Source organism: Rhodofomes roseus (genome assembly GCF_022264815.1).
Source record: "Rhodofomes roseus strain CIRM-BRFM 1785 chromosome Unknown C8Q71scaffold_4, whole genome shotgun sequence".
Lineage (NCBI taxonomy): Eukaryota > Fungi > Basidiomycota > Agaricomycetes > Polyporales > Fomitopsidaceae > Rhodofomes > Rhodofomes roseus.
This window is the reverse complement of record NW_025952960.1, coordinates 894,091-906,641: the sequence shown is the minus strand read 5'-3', so window position 1 is coordinate 906,641 and position 12,551 is coordinate 894,091. Positions and strand designations below refer to the sequence as shown.

The following is a 12,551-nucleotide window of genomic DNA, read 5'->3' as shown; positions in this document are numbered from 1 at the left end:
GTGCTTCACCATGTTCAAGTACATAAGATTGACTGAGATCTAGCTCATCTTACAAACGACGTCTCGGTCGGGTTAAGCCCTATAATGAATCCACCTCACGACCTTTTCCGCCCACTCTTCACCTGCTCCGCTCCATAAGGCCCAGTGCGGACTAGCGTGATTATGGCCCTTCATGACGATGAGCTTGACCTGCTTTCCCAACTTTGTCTCCAAAGTCTCCTTGAACTCCTCGTTCGACGGGAAGAAGCCGTCCGGCTCCCTCTCGCCTGCAAACATCAGGACTTTCGGAAATTTCGTCAGGAGCTCCCCGGAGGCCTGATTCAGCAACGTGATCGGCATGTTCGCCTCGACTTCGTCCCACCCGCCGTAGAGCTGGAGTAGCGGATTCCCGGCGCCGACACTCTCGTCCCGCGGGAACCTGAAAATCCCGCTCTTCAGAATGACGCCGCGGATGTGCGAACGGAGTTCGGGTGTCAACAGCGTGGGATGAAAGAGAAGGGTGGAGATGTAGACCGTCCCGGCGGAGTGTCCCAGAAGGAACACGTTGTCGAAGTCGGCTTGTATGCCGGTGTCGCCTACGATCTCGGTGCCGTTGGCGACTACCCAGCTGATGGAGTCCCTGACGTCCTCAATGGGCTGCGGGTACTTCACATGAGGCACAAGTCGGTAGTCAGCGATGACGGTGAGGATCCTGGGATTATAGATGGAAATCAGCCGCTGACTTTCAAGCTAGAAAGGTCATAAAAGACCTACTCACCCCCGCTTTGCGAAGTAAGCTCCTGTGCTAGCGTAGCATCCAAGGTCGTATGGCGCAGGAAGCTTCCGCGCACCGCTGACGAACCCGCCCCCATAGAAGAAATGGAGCACACGAGTCTTTCCACTTGCAGGGATGGTATCTTCCGGAGGATAGTACACATCTAGCTGCGGAACATGGCTTAGGTGTGAACTTTGGTCCACAATGCGAGTAAGAGCAACATACCATGTGTCTATCTGTGGATCCATACTTGAATGTCTTCACCTGAATGCTCTCGATCTCCGCTCTGTGCTTCTCGAGGCCAGGCATGAAGGCACCTGTCGCTGCATATCGGTGAGCAGAGACCAACTAATCAGCAAACGTTGCGGTAGACATCAACAAACAACCTACTCGGTCCGATGATGAGTGGGACATCCGTGTCTGTTAAGTTTGCAATGACGTCCATGCTTATACAATGCTTGTGCGGGCTGTCCTAAGGTTGTTCGGTCGATAGCAAAGAAGGAATCTCTGTGAGGCTTTGGACGCTGCGTGATGAAGACAGCTGGTTTCCCCCTCAGTATATAAGCTATCACTAACATATAGCGCGCCGGACCCTAGTGCGTGATGTCCGGTTTGCGCATACCGTATCATCTCACCCAATGTCACTCGTGTACGTACCAAACGCTGCGGACTGAGGCAGTAGTCCTGTCCTACTGTCATTAATCTTGAACTTGTCTTGAACGCGCTCCGGCCACGTCGCGGAACTGAGGTCTTATACCCCATGGGGTAAGTGAACACCCTCCAACAACGTCGCATTATCTCACGTAGGTTGGGTCGTCTTGTCGAGATGTACGCATCCCTTATGATTGATGACGATCGGGATCGAGAAAGGCTTCGATGAATGGAAGAAGAGTGTTCACTCACCTTCGACCGCCTGGATTGGCTGGGAAACCAAGCGCTCATGACGGTCATAAACGCCGAATGAGCATTGGTGAAGCGCGTCATGCTTGCTGCAAAGGATCGCGGAGGTAGCAGGCATGAGGTTGGTTTCGTAACGTCAAAGTTTTCAGGCATACTGATTGAGCCGAGCAGGTCTTCGTCTTCGCCGTCCGGGATGATCTGGTAGCATTAGACTCCGCTGAGAGGCACCTCGCACCACTGACTGCAAAGCAGCGTACGCATAGTCACTCAATCATGACACTCACAAAGTATGCGTGAACGAAAGCGGGGCGGCACATAAGAGTGTCACGATACTTCCGAAGGTATAGATCCTCGATAAACAACAATGCGACGAAAATGCCCCTCCAAGACTATGTCTCATGCCTTCACGAACCCGACCTTCATCGGCATCTCCGGCCTTGATGAGCTCACACCCACAGTCGGGTACTGGATGCCCCCGACGTTCCAGAAGATCTCCTTCCCAGACGGCGCGAAGGTGAACTTGGAAAGGAGGACAGCAAAAACAATTTCTGCAATGACAGTCAGCGTCTGGACGCGCGCACAGCGCGGGCGGTGGCGACTTACTCATCTCGAGCTGCGAGAACTTGAAGCCAATGCAAGCGCGTCCACCTCCCAAGAAAGTCATACTAACATACGCATAGATCGCATCAGTCAATGCTCGCCGAGGACAGCAAACGGGACGCTTACAGATGCGAGTAAACGCCGGGGATGTGTGCCTCCTTGACGACCTCGGGCAGCGGGTTCAGCCAGCGCTCGGGCTTCCACTCGGCCGCATCGGGCCCCCACAACTCGGGGTTGCGGTTCGACGCGAGGATGCCGATGTGGACGACCGTACCCTCGGGCACGGGGATCTCATTGATCAGCGCACCGTTTACGCCGCGGATCGGCGCCGAAAGGGGCATGACGATGTCCTTGCGCGTCTTGCGGATCAGGTGCGGGACGGGAGCGTACCTGCACGAGTGCATCGGTTAGTCCGCGCTACACATGACGACACGCGGCGAGGGAGGGTGGGACGTACAGACGGAGGGTCTCGCGGCAGACAGCATCCATGTAGGGCAGCTCGACGAGGACGTCGTACGGGATGTCGTCGCCATGCTCGCGGATTGCCTCGAGGACTTCCGCACGCATCTTGTTCTGGACGTCCGGATGCGTGGAGAGAAGGTCGAGCGTGCGCGCAAGCGCATTGGAAGTTGTGTCCATACCGGCGAAAATGAAGGTACTGTAGCAAACGGACGGGTCAGCAGACGGACGCAGCAGAAGGCAGCGGTAATACATACGCCATCTGGCCGAGCAGCTCATCCTCAGGCAACTTATCCTCCTCGGACGCACTCATGTTCGCCTGCACTGCAGCGAACTGTCAGCAAGTCCGCACTCTCGGAACCTACGGCGCGGTTACTTACTGAGCTTGCTCATGATGTCCTTGCCCTCGCCGATTTGATGCATGACGGCCTCATCACCCTCACGCATTGCCCGCTTCTTCTCCTCATAGATGTGACGCGAGTGTTTCTGGATCTCATCGGAGATCTGCTTCGCCCGCCTGACGTGCTTGTTCGGGATGAGGTCGACCAACTTATGCTGGAGGGCTGGAGATCCGAGCTTCATCACGATAGGAAGGAGAGGACGGATAAGACGGAGAGGGAAGAGGGTCGGGCTGCATGTCAGACGGGTTCATAGTCAGACGAGTACCGACTCGTGTGCAAATCTGAAAACTCACACCACGCCCTTGACGGCAGTGCCGAGGTTATGGTCTACGGTATCTTCTTCGAGCGGGTCGAAGGACCATCCCAGGCCGGCCTGCCCGACAAGCTCGAGCGCTGTGCGGCCCATCCAGTCGAGGATGTCGATCTCCTCCTGACCGTTCTTGACCCGAGCGCCGATGGCTCGCTGGAGCTTAGAAGTGATGTTGTAGAAGATGGGGACCATGTGCCGCATGTGCGCGATGGAGAAGACGGGATTCAGGAGCCGGCGTTGCTTGCGGTGGCGCTCGCCGAGCGTTGCGAGTAGTCCGTCACCCAGCATGCAGTGTATCGAGCTAGAGCAATGAGCGTATGAGACCAAGCATGCGCTGTAGTGGGGCATAGGACGTACGCAAGGAACTCGGGGGCTTCCTCGTATACATATTGATCCTTGACAATGATGCTGGACAGAGCAGCAGGATCGAATACGAAGAGTTGCCTAGTCTATACTCGTGATTAGATGTAGTCGGTCTGAGTGTAATCCAGAAGTCATACCCCGAACTGTCCATACAGTTTCACGACGGGACCATACTTCAGACCCAGATTGTGATTAAAGTCCCAGCCTGCGCGGTCGAATATCTGTCCCAGGTTACCTGTTGTGTTGCGCGTCAAGTTGAGGGTCATCTCGTAACGAAGCATAACTTGTCCATACCTTTCATCCAGTGCCCCGAAGGCGGACCAGGGATGTTATCCAAGGGCGAACGGCCCAAATAGTTCTGCAATACCTTGAGAAGCACATATGCCGTACCAAGAAGCGCGATGACGCGCAAGACACTGAGAAGAATGCCCATCTGTCAATGATAGGTAGAACGAACGAAGGACAATAGTCGACAAGTGGCAGGGCAGTTGATAGGGAGCGTAACGTCAGTCTGAGGTATATATACCTTGCTGCTGAAGGCGGGAGTCTGAGAGGGGATCACGGCTACCAAATTCGCATCTTGTAGGTCAATTTCGTACGATCACGGCGAGCTTGGTCCCCATATTACCATTGCTTCGGCTCGGACTAACCTCTCATGCCGTCCAATGATATAGCAGGGATAGGCGAGAATCTGCGCAAGATCCAGCGATCAGTATCCCTGGGAAACCCGCTTGATTAAGGCCAGAACGGCCAGCTCACCCAACTGGCAGTCAATGTTGTACCCACTGGCAACACTGACTACGCCGCGTACCGCAGTTGCTACTTGTCGCATCGCAGCCACGCCAACGTTGCGTACGACCACAACTCAGAGTTATCCATGGTCTGTTCCGAGGTATGTAGGCTGACTGTAGGAGATGACTTCTGCCAGCGGACGAGGCCGATGAGATCGCGTTGCGCAGAAACATCTTGCCCGAATCGGAGAGACTCGGCCATGACCTAGACGGGCATAGACCGGCATGGTGGCAGATCTGCGCTTTCCCAATCGCTACCGGTCGCTACATAGTATCACCTGTACCTGGCTACCGAACCCGGCGTGACGCTGCGCGCCGATGTCAGCCAAATGCCAGCTCTGGACCGGGTTGTATCCCCTCTACCACTCAGTGACTGCTATAGCAAGTTCTACGCAGATGTTCATAGAAACTAGAAACATGACGATGCCCCGGGTACCAACGTACGTCGTATCATCACCGATGTGGTCAACTACTATGTACAGTCATAGCGGCACTGTATGCTACGTCCGATGCATACGCTATGAGTCAAGGTATACAGTCATCGCGATATACCATCCTTCTATCTATTAACAAGGCAGAGTGCTGTGGTCAGAGTGCGATCGCAGCATGACGAAACCATTCTCAAGTACGAAGCACGACGACCGGTTGCAACTGATCATGCCACCGACCAACACCACACCAACTCAGCTGGAGCCTTTGGTTACCCATTCCCCCATTCCTGTCAGTTCCGAATCACCCGCGATTCGCATTTGTATCATGTACCTGTTGTCTTCGGGCCGGGCAACCAGCAGGCTGGATGGCCATTCTTAGTTGCGAACCAAATCAAAGAATTGACACGGTACAGCATCGTTCGGATCCTCCCAGTGTGCGGATCTCGGACTACATGCGACATGCACTGCCGGCGCGCAGATTCGATTCGCCGAGTCACTCGGGGATTGTACGTGCTGACTTACCTCATGAATACAGTCGCAGGTGGTACATGGTGGCACATGCTGCAGTGAGTCTCCACCCAGAATAGGGAGCATGCGTCACTCACGAAGTCTCACTGCCGCTCCCCGTTCTGCAAATCCACATTGCATCGGCCCAGGGTGTAGTGTCCGACTCCTTCAAATTCTTCTTCCCACAGCAACCTGTCAGCCGGTCGAGTTCGCCGAGGGAGCGAAGGTGTGACGAAGTCATGTTGCAGCAGCATTGACCGACAGCGCGACACCGGGTGATCCGTGCCTTCGCGTCCTACGTAGGCAATGCAGACACGGAGGCGCTCAGAGCTGTTACAATCGTACGAAAAGGAAAGCTTCCTTGGAGGGTACCATGACGCCAGGTCCCCCGCAGAGTCATTATGCGCCTTCAAGTCGAACTTGCACTCCGTCAGACACCTCTTGATTGTTGTCAACGCCTGCCCGGCGTTGGGTCGATTCGCCCGCCCCACTTTTCTAGTCTCCCTGTTGCTTGTGCTCCATGTTTCAATGACCAGTGCACTGATATACTCTCTTGATCATTGCGCAGGGAGGCAGACTATCGTTCACAATCATGACGACTTCACCCCTACTTGTCGTCGGTCGATACCGCCTGAGCGTCGTTGGTACGTCTGGAAAACACTTTCTGCACTTCGACTAGGAGGAGAGCTAACGGAGCGACTAGTCGATGCACCGCAGTCGCCGACCATCAGTCAGTGGATTACATTAGTAATTCGCATCTCTCGCCGAGGTATCTCCCATCGGAAGTGTATGGCTACTACAAACCTTGGAATGCGCGTCCGCTCGGCCGCCTCGAGGCTTTCGAGAGATGCCGGCCTTATTCGCTGTAGCGCCATGCCCCACAGTAAGCTTCCGGTCGGCGATAGTGTTTCACTGACACTCGTTTTCAGACTTCTGGATGTGCTGTTCCATCTGCCGTCGGCCTCTCATTTGTAGGAGATGGAAAGCTGCACTCGGCTCGGAGTTCTCTATGCCAGTCCGAAGTTACAGGTGTAAGGTGAACCCGATGCTTCTTTTCCTCGCAGGAGACCTGGGTGCTGGGGAATGATATGGACTCGCGTGCTGAGCAATCAGTGGTCCCCTTCCTTAGTACTGAGCCGATGACTCCCATATCATTCTCGAGCCTGCTCTACCCTGACAGGTGTACCACAGCCTACAAAAACGCGACACGCTGTCAATACTCCAACCTCGTATCACGGCGTCTTGGCAGGAACTGCGTGTCTTGATCTGAGTCGTTACAACCGGTGGGTCTCCTCATGTCTACGCTTGAGTTATCCAAAAGTTATCCCCGGCAAGCGTGTGCTTCTGTCGTCGCGTCGACGGACCTCGCTGCGGAAGAAGCAAGGATACACACCAACTTCCGCAGTAACTCGTGTCTTACGACCCGTCATTACCGGAGCTCGCACGGTGACGTAGACTTCTCCCAAGCGCTTCTTAAGCCAGCCGCACTTCTTCGAAAAGAACTGCCTTGGCGGTAAACACAACTCATATCTCCCAAAAGTGCGTTCCATCTGATCTACATATAACATACTGAAGGCATGTCTGATTTGCCAGGCGATCCTTGGGCGATCCCGCTGCCTGTCTGCCTCGCCTCGGACGGATCTGTTTCGCTCGGAGCCTTCTTTCTCTCCTGACCATCGAAATTGCTCAGTCGCCGCCGCTCCCACTTCGCTGATGAGCGCTGCACGGGCTAAGGGAACACTAGGTCACTGCGCCAAATCGAATGTTCCAGACTATCCGCAAGTCGTTTCGACTTGTGACCGTTATGGCATCGCGACGATACAAGTGGTCATAGGCATGCACTGTGGGTCCGGGCTGCACGCTCCGAAGGCACTGAATGCTGTCCCCGACAGCAGGATCCCCATGCAAGGCATCTGACTGGGAGCATCCCTCGCGAGGCCTTTCGCAGAGCTCCGATGACTGTCCAGTCTACTCCTCGGTACAGACGATAGACTCGAAGCGTGATTCACCCGTACGAGGAAAGAGCATCGGAATGGTCGCTCAAGCGCCGCCATCGAGTCGGACGCGCGGATGTGAGCACAGTCTACAATCGTGTACTGTTGAACGACAGGCAGTTCGACAAATGCGCACTGTCGTATACATTCAGCCGACATAGCTTGAGTATTGTAGAACTTCGTCAAGCGACAACGTAGACGGATTGTTATCATACAGGATGAGCTCGAAAAGGGATCGGAATCAAATAGATATCGTATAAATACGTGACCATGCTACAAATCGACCTCCGTTACAGTGGAGACTACATTAGCCCGATACATACTCAAGTCCCAAAGTCCAACAAATACAAGACATATGTCCGAACCGCTACGCAAAACCGAACCCCAGAGACGATATGAAGGAGACACCGAAACGAATGCGAGACCAAGATAGAGAAAAGAGAAGAAGGGGGAAGGGGAAGGGATTACAAGCCAGACTCGCGGAATGCCCCTCCGCTCGCCTGACCCGCCCCGATGATCGACGAACCTCAAGAACACACGGGGGCATCGGTGCTCTGAGGTTCGCCGGCCACCGAGATCCCAGTATAGTACAAGAAAGAGAAGTAAGTAGATGAGAAACCGAGAGGATGGAAACCGTAACGCTACAGGGGACGAGGCGAGACCGAACATCGATACGGATAGGCTGAGGAGGAAAGTGACGGGGCGGGGCTGAGCTATGCACGGACGATAAGAGGCCGAAGGCAGTACCAGATGCGGAGGGACATACCTGAACCTCACGCCCAGCCCTTTGCTTTGGCCTTTGCCTTTGCCTTCGCATCCTTCTTGGCCTTCTTCTGGCCCCGGCGGCTGTCACGGGCGCCAGAGGTGGAGATGCGCCGTGCAGGCCCTGCTTCCTCGGCCTCGGCAGGCTCAGGTTCAGGCTCCTATGAGGCAATCAGTATCGCAGTGACAGTAGGTGAGTGAAGGAGACATACCTCGTCGTCGGGCGAGCCCTCTACCAGAACGTACTCGGATGACGAGAGGACAGCCAGAGACTACCAATACATGTCAGCATCGGCGAGCGGGATGAGAGTCAGGAGGACGTACCATCCACTTGCCGTGTTTCGTCGTAATGAAGACCTTCCCGTTCGAGTCCCACGGGATGGTCAGGCCATTCATGATCTTCGCGAACGGGGCGAAGTAGACGAGGGCGTTGCGAATGGGTCGGAGGATCGCGGTGATGCAAACAGCGACCCAGTCTGCGCAGCGGCGAGCGACCGAGGCGGCGAAGTCGTCGATGAGAGCGCGCCGCTTCGTGTCGATCTTGAGCCAGATAAAGACAGTCCAGAAAGGGATGGTGAACGCGTAGAAGAGCGCGATCAGCTTCTCCGCTTCGGTCGGGGGCGAGTCCACCTCGACCGACTCGGGGTCCACGAGAGGCACCGTCTTGTACTCGGCCTCCAGGTCGGCTGCGACCATGGTCGCCTGGCGGTCGACGGTGGCGGTGGGTGCATCGCGGAGAGAAGAACAGATGATGCAGGGTGCGGGCTTGATATCCTTGGTGCCGGTGTTTACGTCCGAAGTCCGCGCCGTTGAGGTTGGCGCTCCGGGGTCAGGCGTACCCCCGGTATCAAGAATATCAATGTCGCTGTTGGTCGTGCCGTTGACGAAGGAGACGTCGGGCGACATGTCGTCGTCCAAGATGGCGAGGTGACCGCTGTGCGCCAAGCGGGTCAGGCCAAGGCACGGTACGGATAGAAGTGTGTACGCACCCTCGCCATTTCCCAATTAAAACGCCATCCCAACCCATGTTGAACGAACCGTCCTTGATGCCCAGGAACGCGAGTCTGATGAATGAGACATCAGGATATGCGAGGTGAGTGCAATGAGGAACAGCGCGACGTACCCGACGGGGTTGAATGCTGCATCGACGGTCTTGCCCCACGCGATGCAGGCCTTGTCAATGACAACGGGAGGCTTGGAGGTAGGGGCGATGCCGTCCTCGGGACAGTAGCTGCTGAGGAGGGTGCCGACGCCGACACCGACGTCCACGAGCAGGTTGAAGAAGCGCATGCTGGAGAGTAACGAATAAGAGTGAGACTCTGAGAGTGAAGTCGAGAGGCGAGGTGCGACGGACTGCTGGTGGGGAGAGGGAGGGCGGGGCAGCTGGCTTTATAGCCCGCGGCGGGCACCCGTATTTATACCGCGGGGCGCGTTGTTTGCGTGTTATTTGGCGCATTCAACGCGTTTAAGGTTTGCATTCAACAAGATCACGTTTGTGAATAACAGAGGTTTGTGAAAGGGCTGTCAACCCGTTTCCTAATTGGGAGGACACGGTCGTTCGTTTTGCGGGTTGCCTCCGCCCACCACCTTCCCCCGAGCAATCAGAATTCATTGCAACACATCAATATCGTCGCTCACCTTTCCACCCTGCATCACCTGCGCAGGGAATGGCTCAACCGCAACATCCGACGTTCATAGACGAGCACTGGTGTCAGACGTGGATGAGCTCAACCTCTTCGCAATCTCAGCTGTGTCGCCCGAACGTGCATGAACTAGAGCATTACAGCAACACTTACAGATATACAGTGAGTATCTGGCTTGGGAGAGTCGATGTCGTACATATTCAGTGAGATCCTTCACAGCGCCGGACGTATCGGCCAGCCGATCCCTGACCAACGTGGGCTTATGCAGTGCTGCCCGAAAGTGAAGACACATCAAACCGATGCTAGTTGATACATAATGAAGAGGTGTACGTACCATCAGCTCCGCGCTGCTGCTGACGACGATTCGCTGGCCTCACCTTCGCCCTCACCCAGGCTGTAATCATGTACCTAGGGGAACGCAGCGAGTCGGCGAAAGAAACAACTTCATGAAGCTGGCCATTCCCTCCACGTAAGGCGGGCTTGGTGTATAGGGTGAGTGACGTTCTAAGGCGGAAGCAAAGACAGTTTGGTAAACGCTCACTGGTACGCGCCCCCGGTTCAGTAGCGATGTGATCTTCAGCGCTCATTCGAGGTCCAGCGCCTCAGAGTCAGCGCTTTCCTTGCTCTGCACGTCCTGAGCCCTGCCTGAGCCTGTACTGAGCGCGTCCATGGTCGTCGGCAGTCAAAAGCGGTCTTTGAAGAATCACTGATACCGTCAAGATTCCGTCTCCAAGGATTTTCTACCTGCAGAAGATTGTCATGCTACCCACTGTCTCGTGAGCGTCATGATCGGAATCCGTCTCCGACGCGTACTGCTCCCTGCTATCTTACCCGGCACGCCGTCCGACCTTATCTTAGAAGTGGAACTGGAAGAAGTGGCATACATGTGTATACGTTGCCAATGAGGGACGGTTGGGCGATCTTGCGAGGTGCGTTGTACTTGAATCTTGCTTCGTAGCTGCTCCGGTTGATGGCGACCGACACTGCACGCTTTCTGTCTGAGATCCAGAACATCGGGCCCCGGCTACTTCATTCTTTTTTCTTCACGTCTTGATGTTCCATATTCGTCTGCTTCACAGTACCTACTTCTCCTGGGTATTTGCATGCTGCTCCGACCTGTCAGATGGCTGCCTGGTGCCCAAAGAGACGAGGCACACGAGTATTCACAGCCTCGCAGCGCATTATAGGGTGGTTCCACATCTTTGGCCATTCATGTATGCATGTCATCATGTCTGTTCAGTTCTTGTAGTGCTTGAAGCTCCTCGCTCTCCACAGATGCCGTACCTAACGCTGTACTCAAATTATCCTCCGCGCCGTGCGTTAACAGCCTTGAGTTAGATGCTGTAGCTCTGCTACGACATATACCCCAAAGCGTGATAGCGCGTCGCTCACCGACTTCGAGACCGCGTCAAGGCGATTCCACGTCGATGAAGACTTGTCTTCCAGACGAGCTTACGCCAAATAATCCTACAATGTATGGCGCGATCTTATATTGTGTTTCTCTGCACGCTGAACGTCTCGAGGGCCTCAATCTTTCACACAGGCGATTGTGAAGGTGCTCAGACACGCACACTCGTACACACTGTGCTTGACGCAGTCGCAGCATCTCTCGCATGCGCGCTCTGGCCACAACAAGAGAGTGGGACAGATGGCGAGCGGCATCGTCTTGCGTTCAAACTTTCTTTATTGCATCCGTCACAGGTTCGCTCCCTTGTTTGCGTCGCTCAGGCATGTCGTATACAGAGAGATATGCTATTATTCATGATCCCCGGCTCTACTTACGCTTACAGGGCTTCATTTACGCTGGTCGTTACAGAAGCTCGAAGCAGCTGGACACACTCAACGTCGCGTCCATGAGGAGCAGGTCGTCATCACAGACATGCTCTCATATGGTTGCTCATCCGTGAAGTCTTCACTCTCCACTCGAGACTGTAATACTGACTCTTAGCTGCGTATCTTAGTACGTACGGTGCGATGCGACCGAGTATAGAGCACCTCCCCAAAACGTCTCAAACCTGTTTGACACGGATTGCTTGCGCTCATGCATTCCGCTGGGTCTCTCACATGTGTGGTCGGTCAACGCGTCGTGATCGGTCATGACTGACCCTGCGATCTCGTTGGTTGTCCCATGATGCTGACTAGATCGTGGACATCCAGACATCGCCTACCGAGATAGAATCCTCGCGTCTCGCCTGGTGCACAACTATCCTGGGTATTACAAACCCGTTCCCCTCAGCGCAGTGCCCAACAAGCAGTCGGAGAAGTCGACGAAATCCTCCGACATCCCGGTCCGCCCAGAATGTTCGGTGGAAGACCTAGTCCCTCCACACGCGAAGAAGACGAGCATCACACGCACACGAACAGCGATAAGAGCCCCAAGACGAGTCATCCTCGCCATATTCGTGTCGGGAAACAGCGCCGTGTCACCGAAAACAAGGCCGTTGCGACGCTCGGAGAACCCATGATGATGGAGAGCACCGCCCACAGCATGGTCCGTGCTTCTAGTAGGGCTCTGATTATCGATAAGGCATCGACCACAAGCCGGTGCCCAAATCGAGTCTAACGGCTGAGCTCGAAATGACAAACAAGAGACACCAGGGATTGTTTGGTCGGACCAAACATGGACCCACACGAAG

At 54.9% G+C, this 12,551-nt stretch overlaps 4 protein-coding genes across 4 annotated transcripts; 1 reads left to right on the top strand and 3 right to left on the bottom strand.

Moving 5' to 3' along the window:
• Positions 1-4: 4 nt before the first annotated feature.
• Positions 5-1,275, bottom strand: C8Q71DRAFT_904874 (Alpha/Beta hydrolase protein). Its single transcript, XM_047928871.1, has 4 exons — positions 1,145-1,275; positions 980-1,077; positions 758-921; positions 5-691 (listed from the first exon to the last, which is right to left on the bottom strand). Exons 1-4 carry the CDS (start codon positions 1,197-1,199, stop codon positions 73-75), a joined length of 936 nt encoding a protein of 311 aa, XP_047782284.1. The 5' UTR covers positions 1,200-1,275; the 3' UTR covers positions 5-72.
• A 775-nt stretch (positions 1,276-2,050) lies between these two features.
• Positions 2,051-4,220, bottom strand: C8Q71DRAFT_701308 (cytochrome P450; the record flags this gene model as incomplete). Its single annotated transcript, XM_047920182.1, has 10 exons — positions 2,051-2,202; positions 2,258-2,319; positions 2,381-2,644; positions 2,712-2,912; positions 2,971-3,037; positions 3,094-3,344; positions 3,408-3,725; positions 3,782-3,873; positions 3,925-4,022; positions 4,082-4,220. 10 exons carry the CDS (start codon positions 4,218-4,220, stop codon positions 2,051-2,053), a joined length of 1,644 nt encoding a protein of 547 aa, XP_047782283.1.
• A 3,868-nt stretch (positions 4,221-8,088) lies between these two features.
• On the bottom strand, positions 8,089-9,541 carry C8Q71DRAFT_741453 (uncharacterized protein). The gene is made up of 6 exons (XM_047922816.1): positions 9,262-9,541; positions 8,597-9,206; positions 8,485-8,544; positions 8,277-8,433; positions 8,209-8,223; positions 8,089-8,165 (listed from the first exon to the last, which is right to left on the bottom strand). The coding sequence occupies exons 1-4, from the start codon at positions 9,297-9,299 to the stop codon at positions 8,284-8,286; spliced, it is 858 nt and encodes a 285-aa protein (XP_047782282.1). The 5' UTR covers positions 9,300-9,541; the 3' UTR covers positions 8,089-8,165; positions 8,209-8,223; positions 8,277-8,283.
• Positions 9,542-10,546: 1,005 nt separating this feature from the next.
• C8Q71DRAFT_741444 (uncharacterized protein) lies at positions 10,547-11,687 on the top strand (the record flags this gene model as incomplete). The annotated part of the gene is made up of 3 exons (XM_047922815.1): positions 10,547-10,844; positions 10,925-11,389; positions 11,459-11,687. Coding segments are annotated over exons 1-2 (352 nt in total), but the record flags the coding sequence as incomplete, so codon positions are not given.
• Positions 11,688-12,551: the final 864 nt, after the last annotated feature.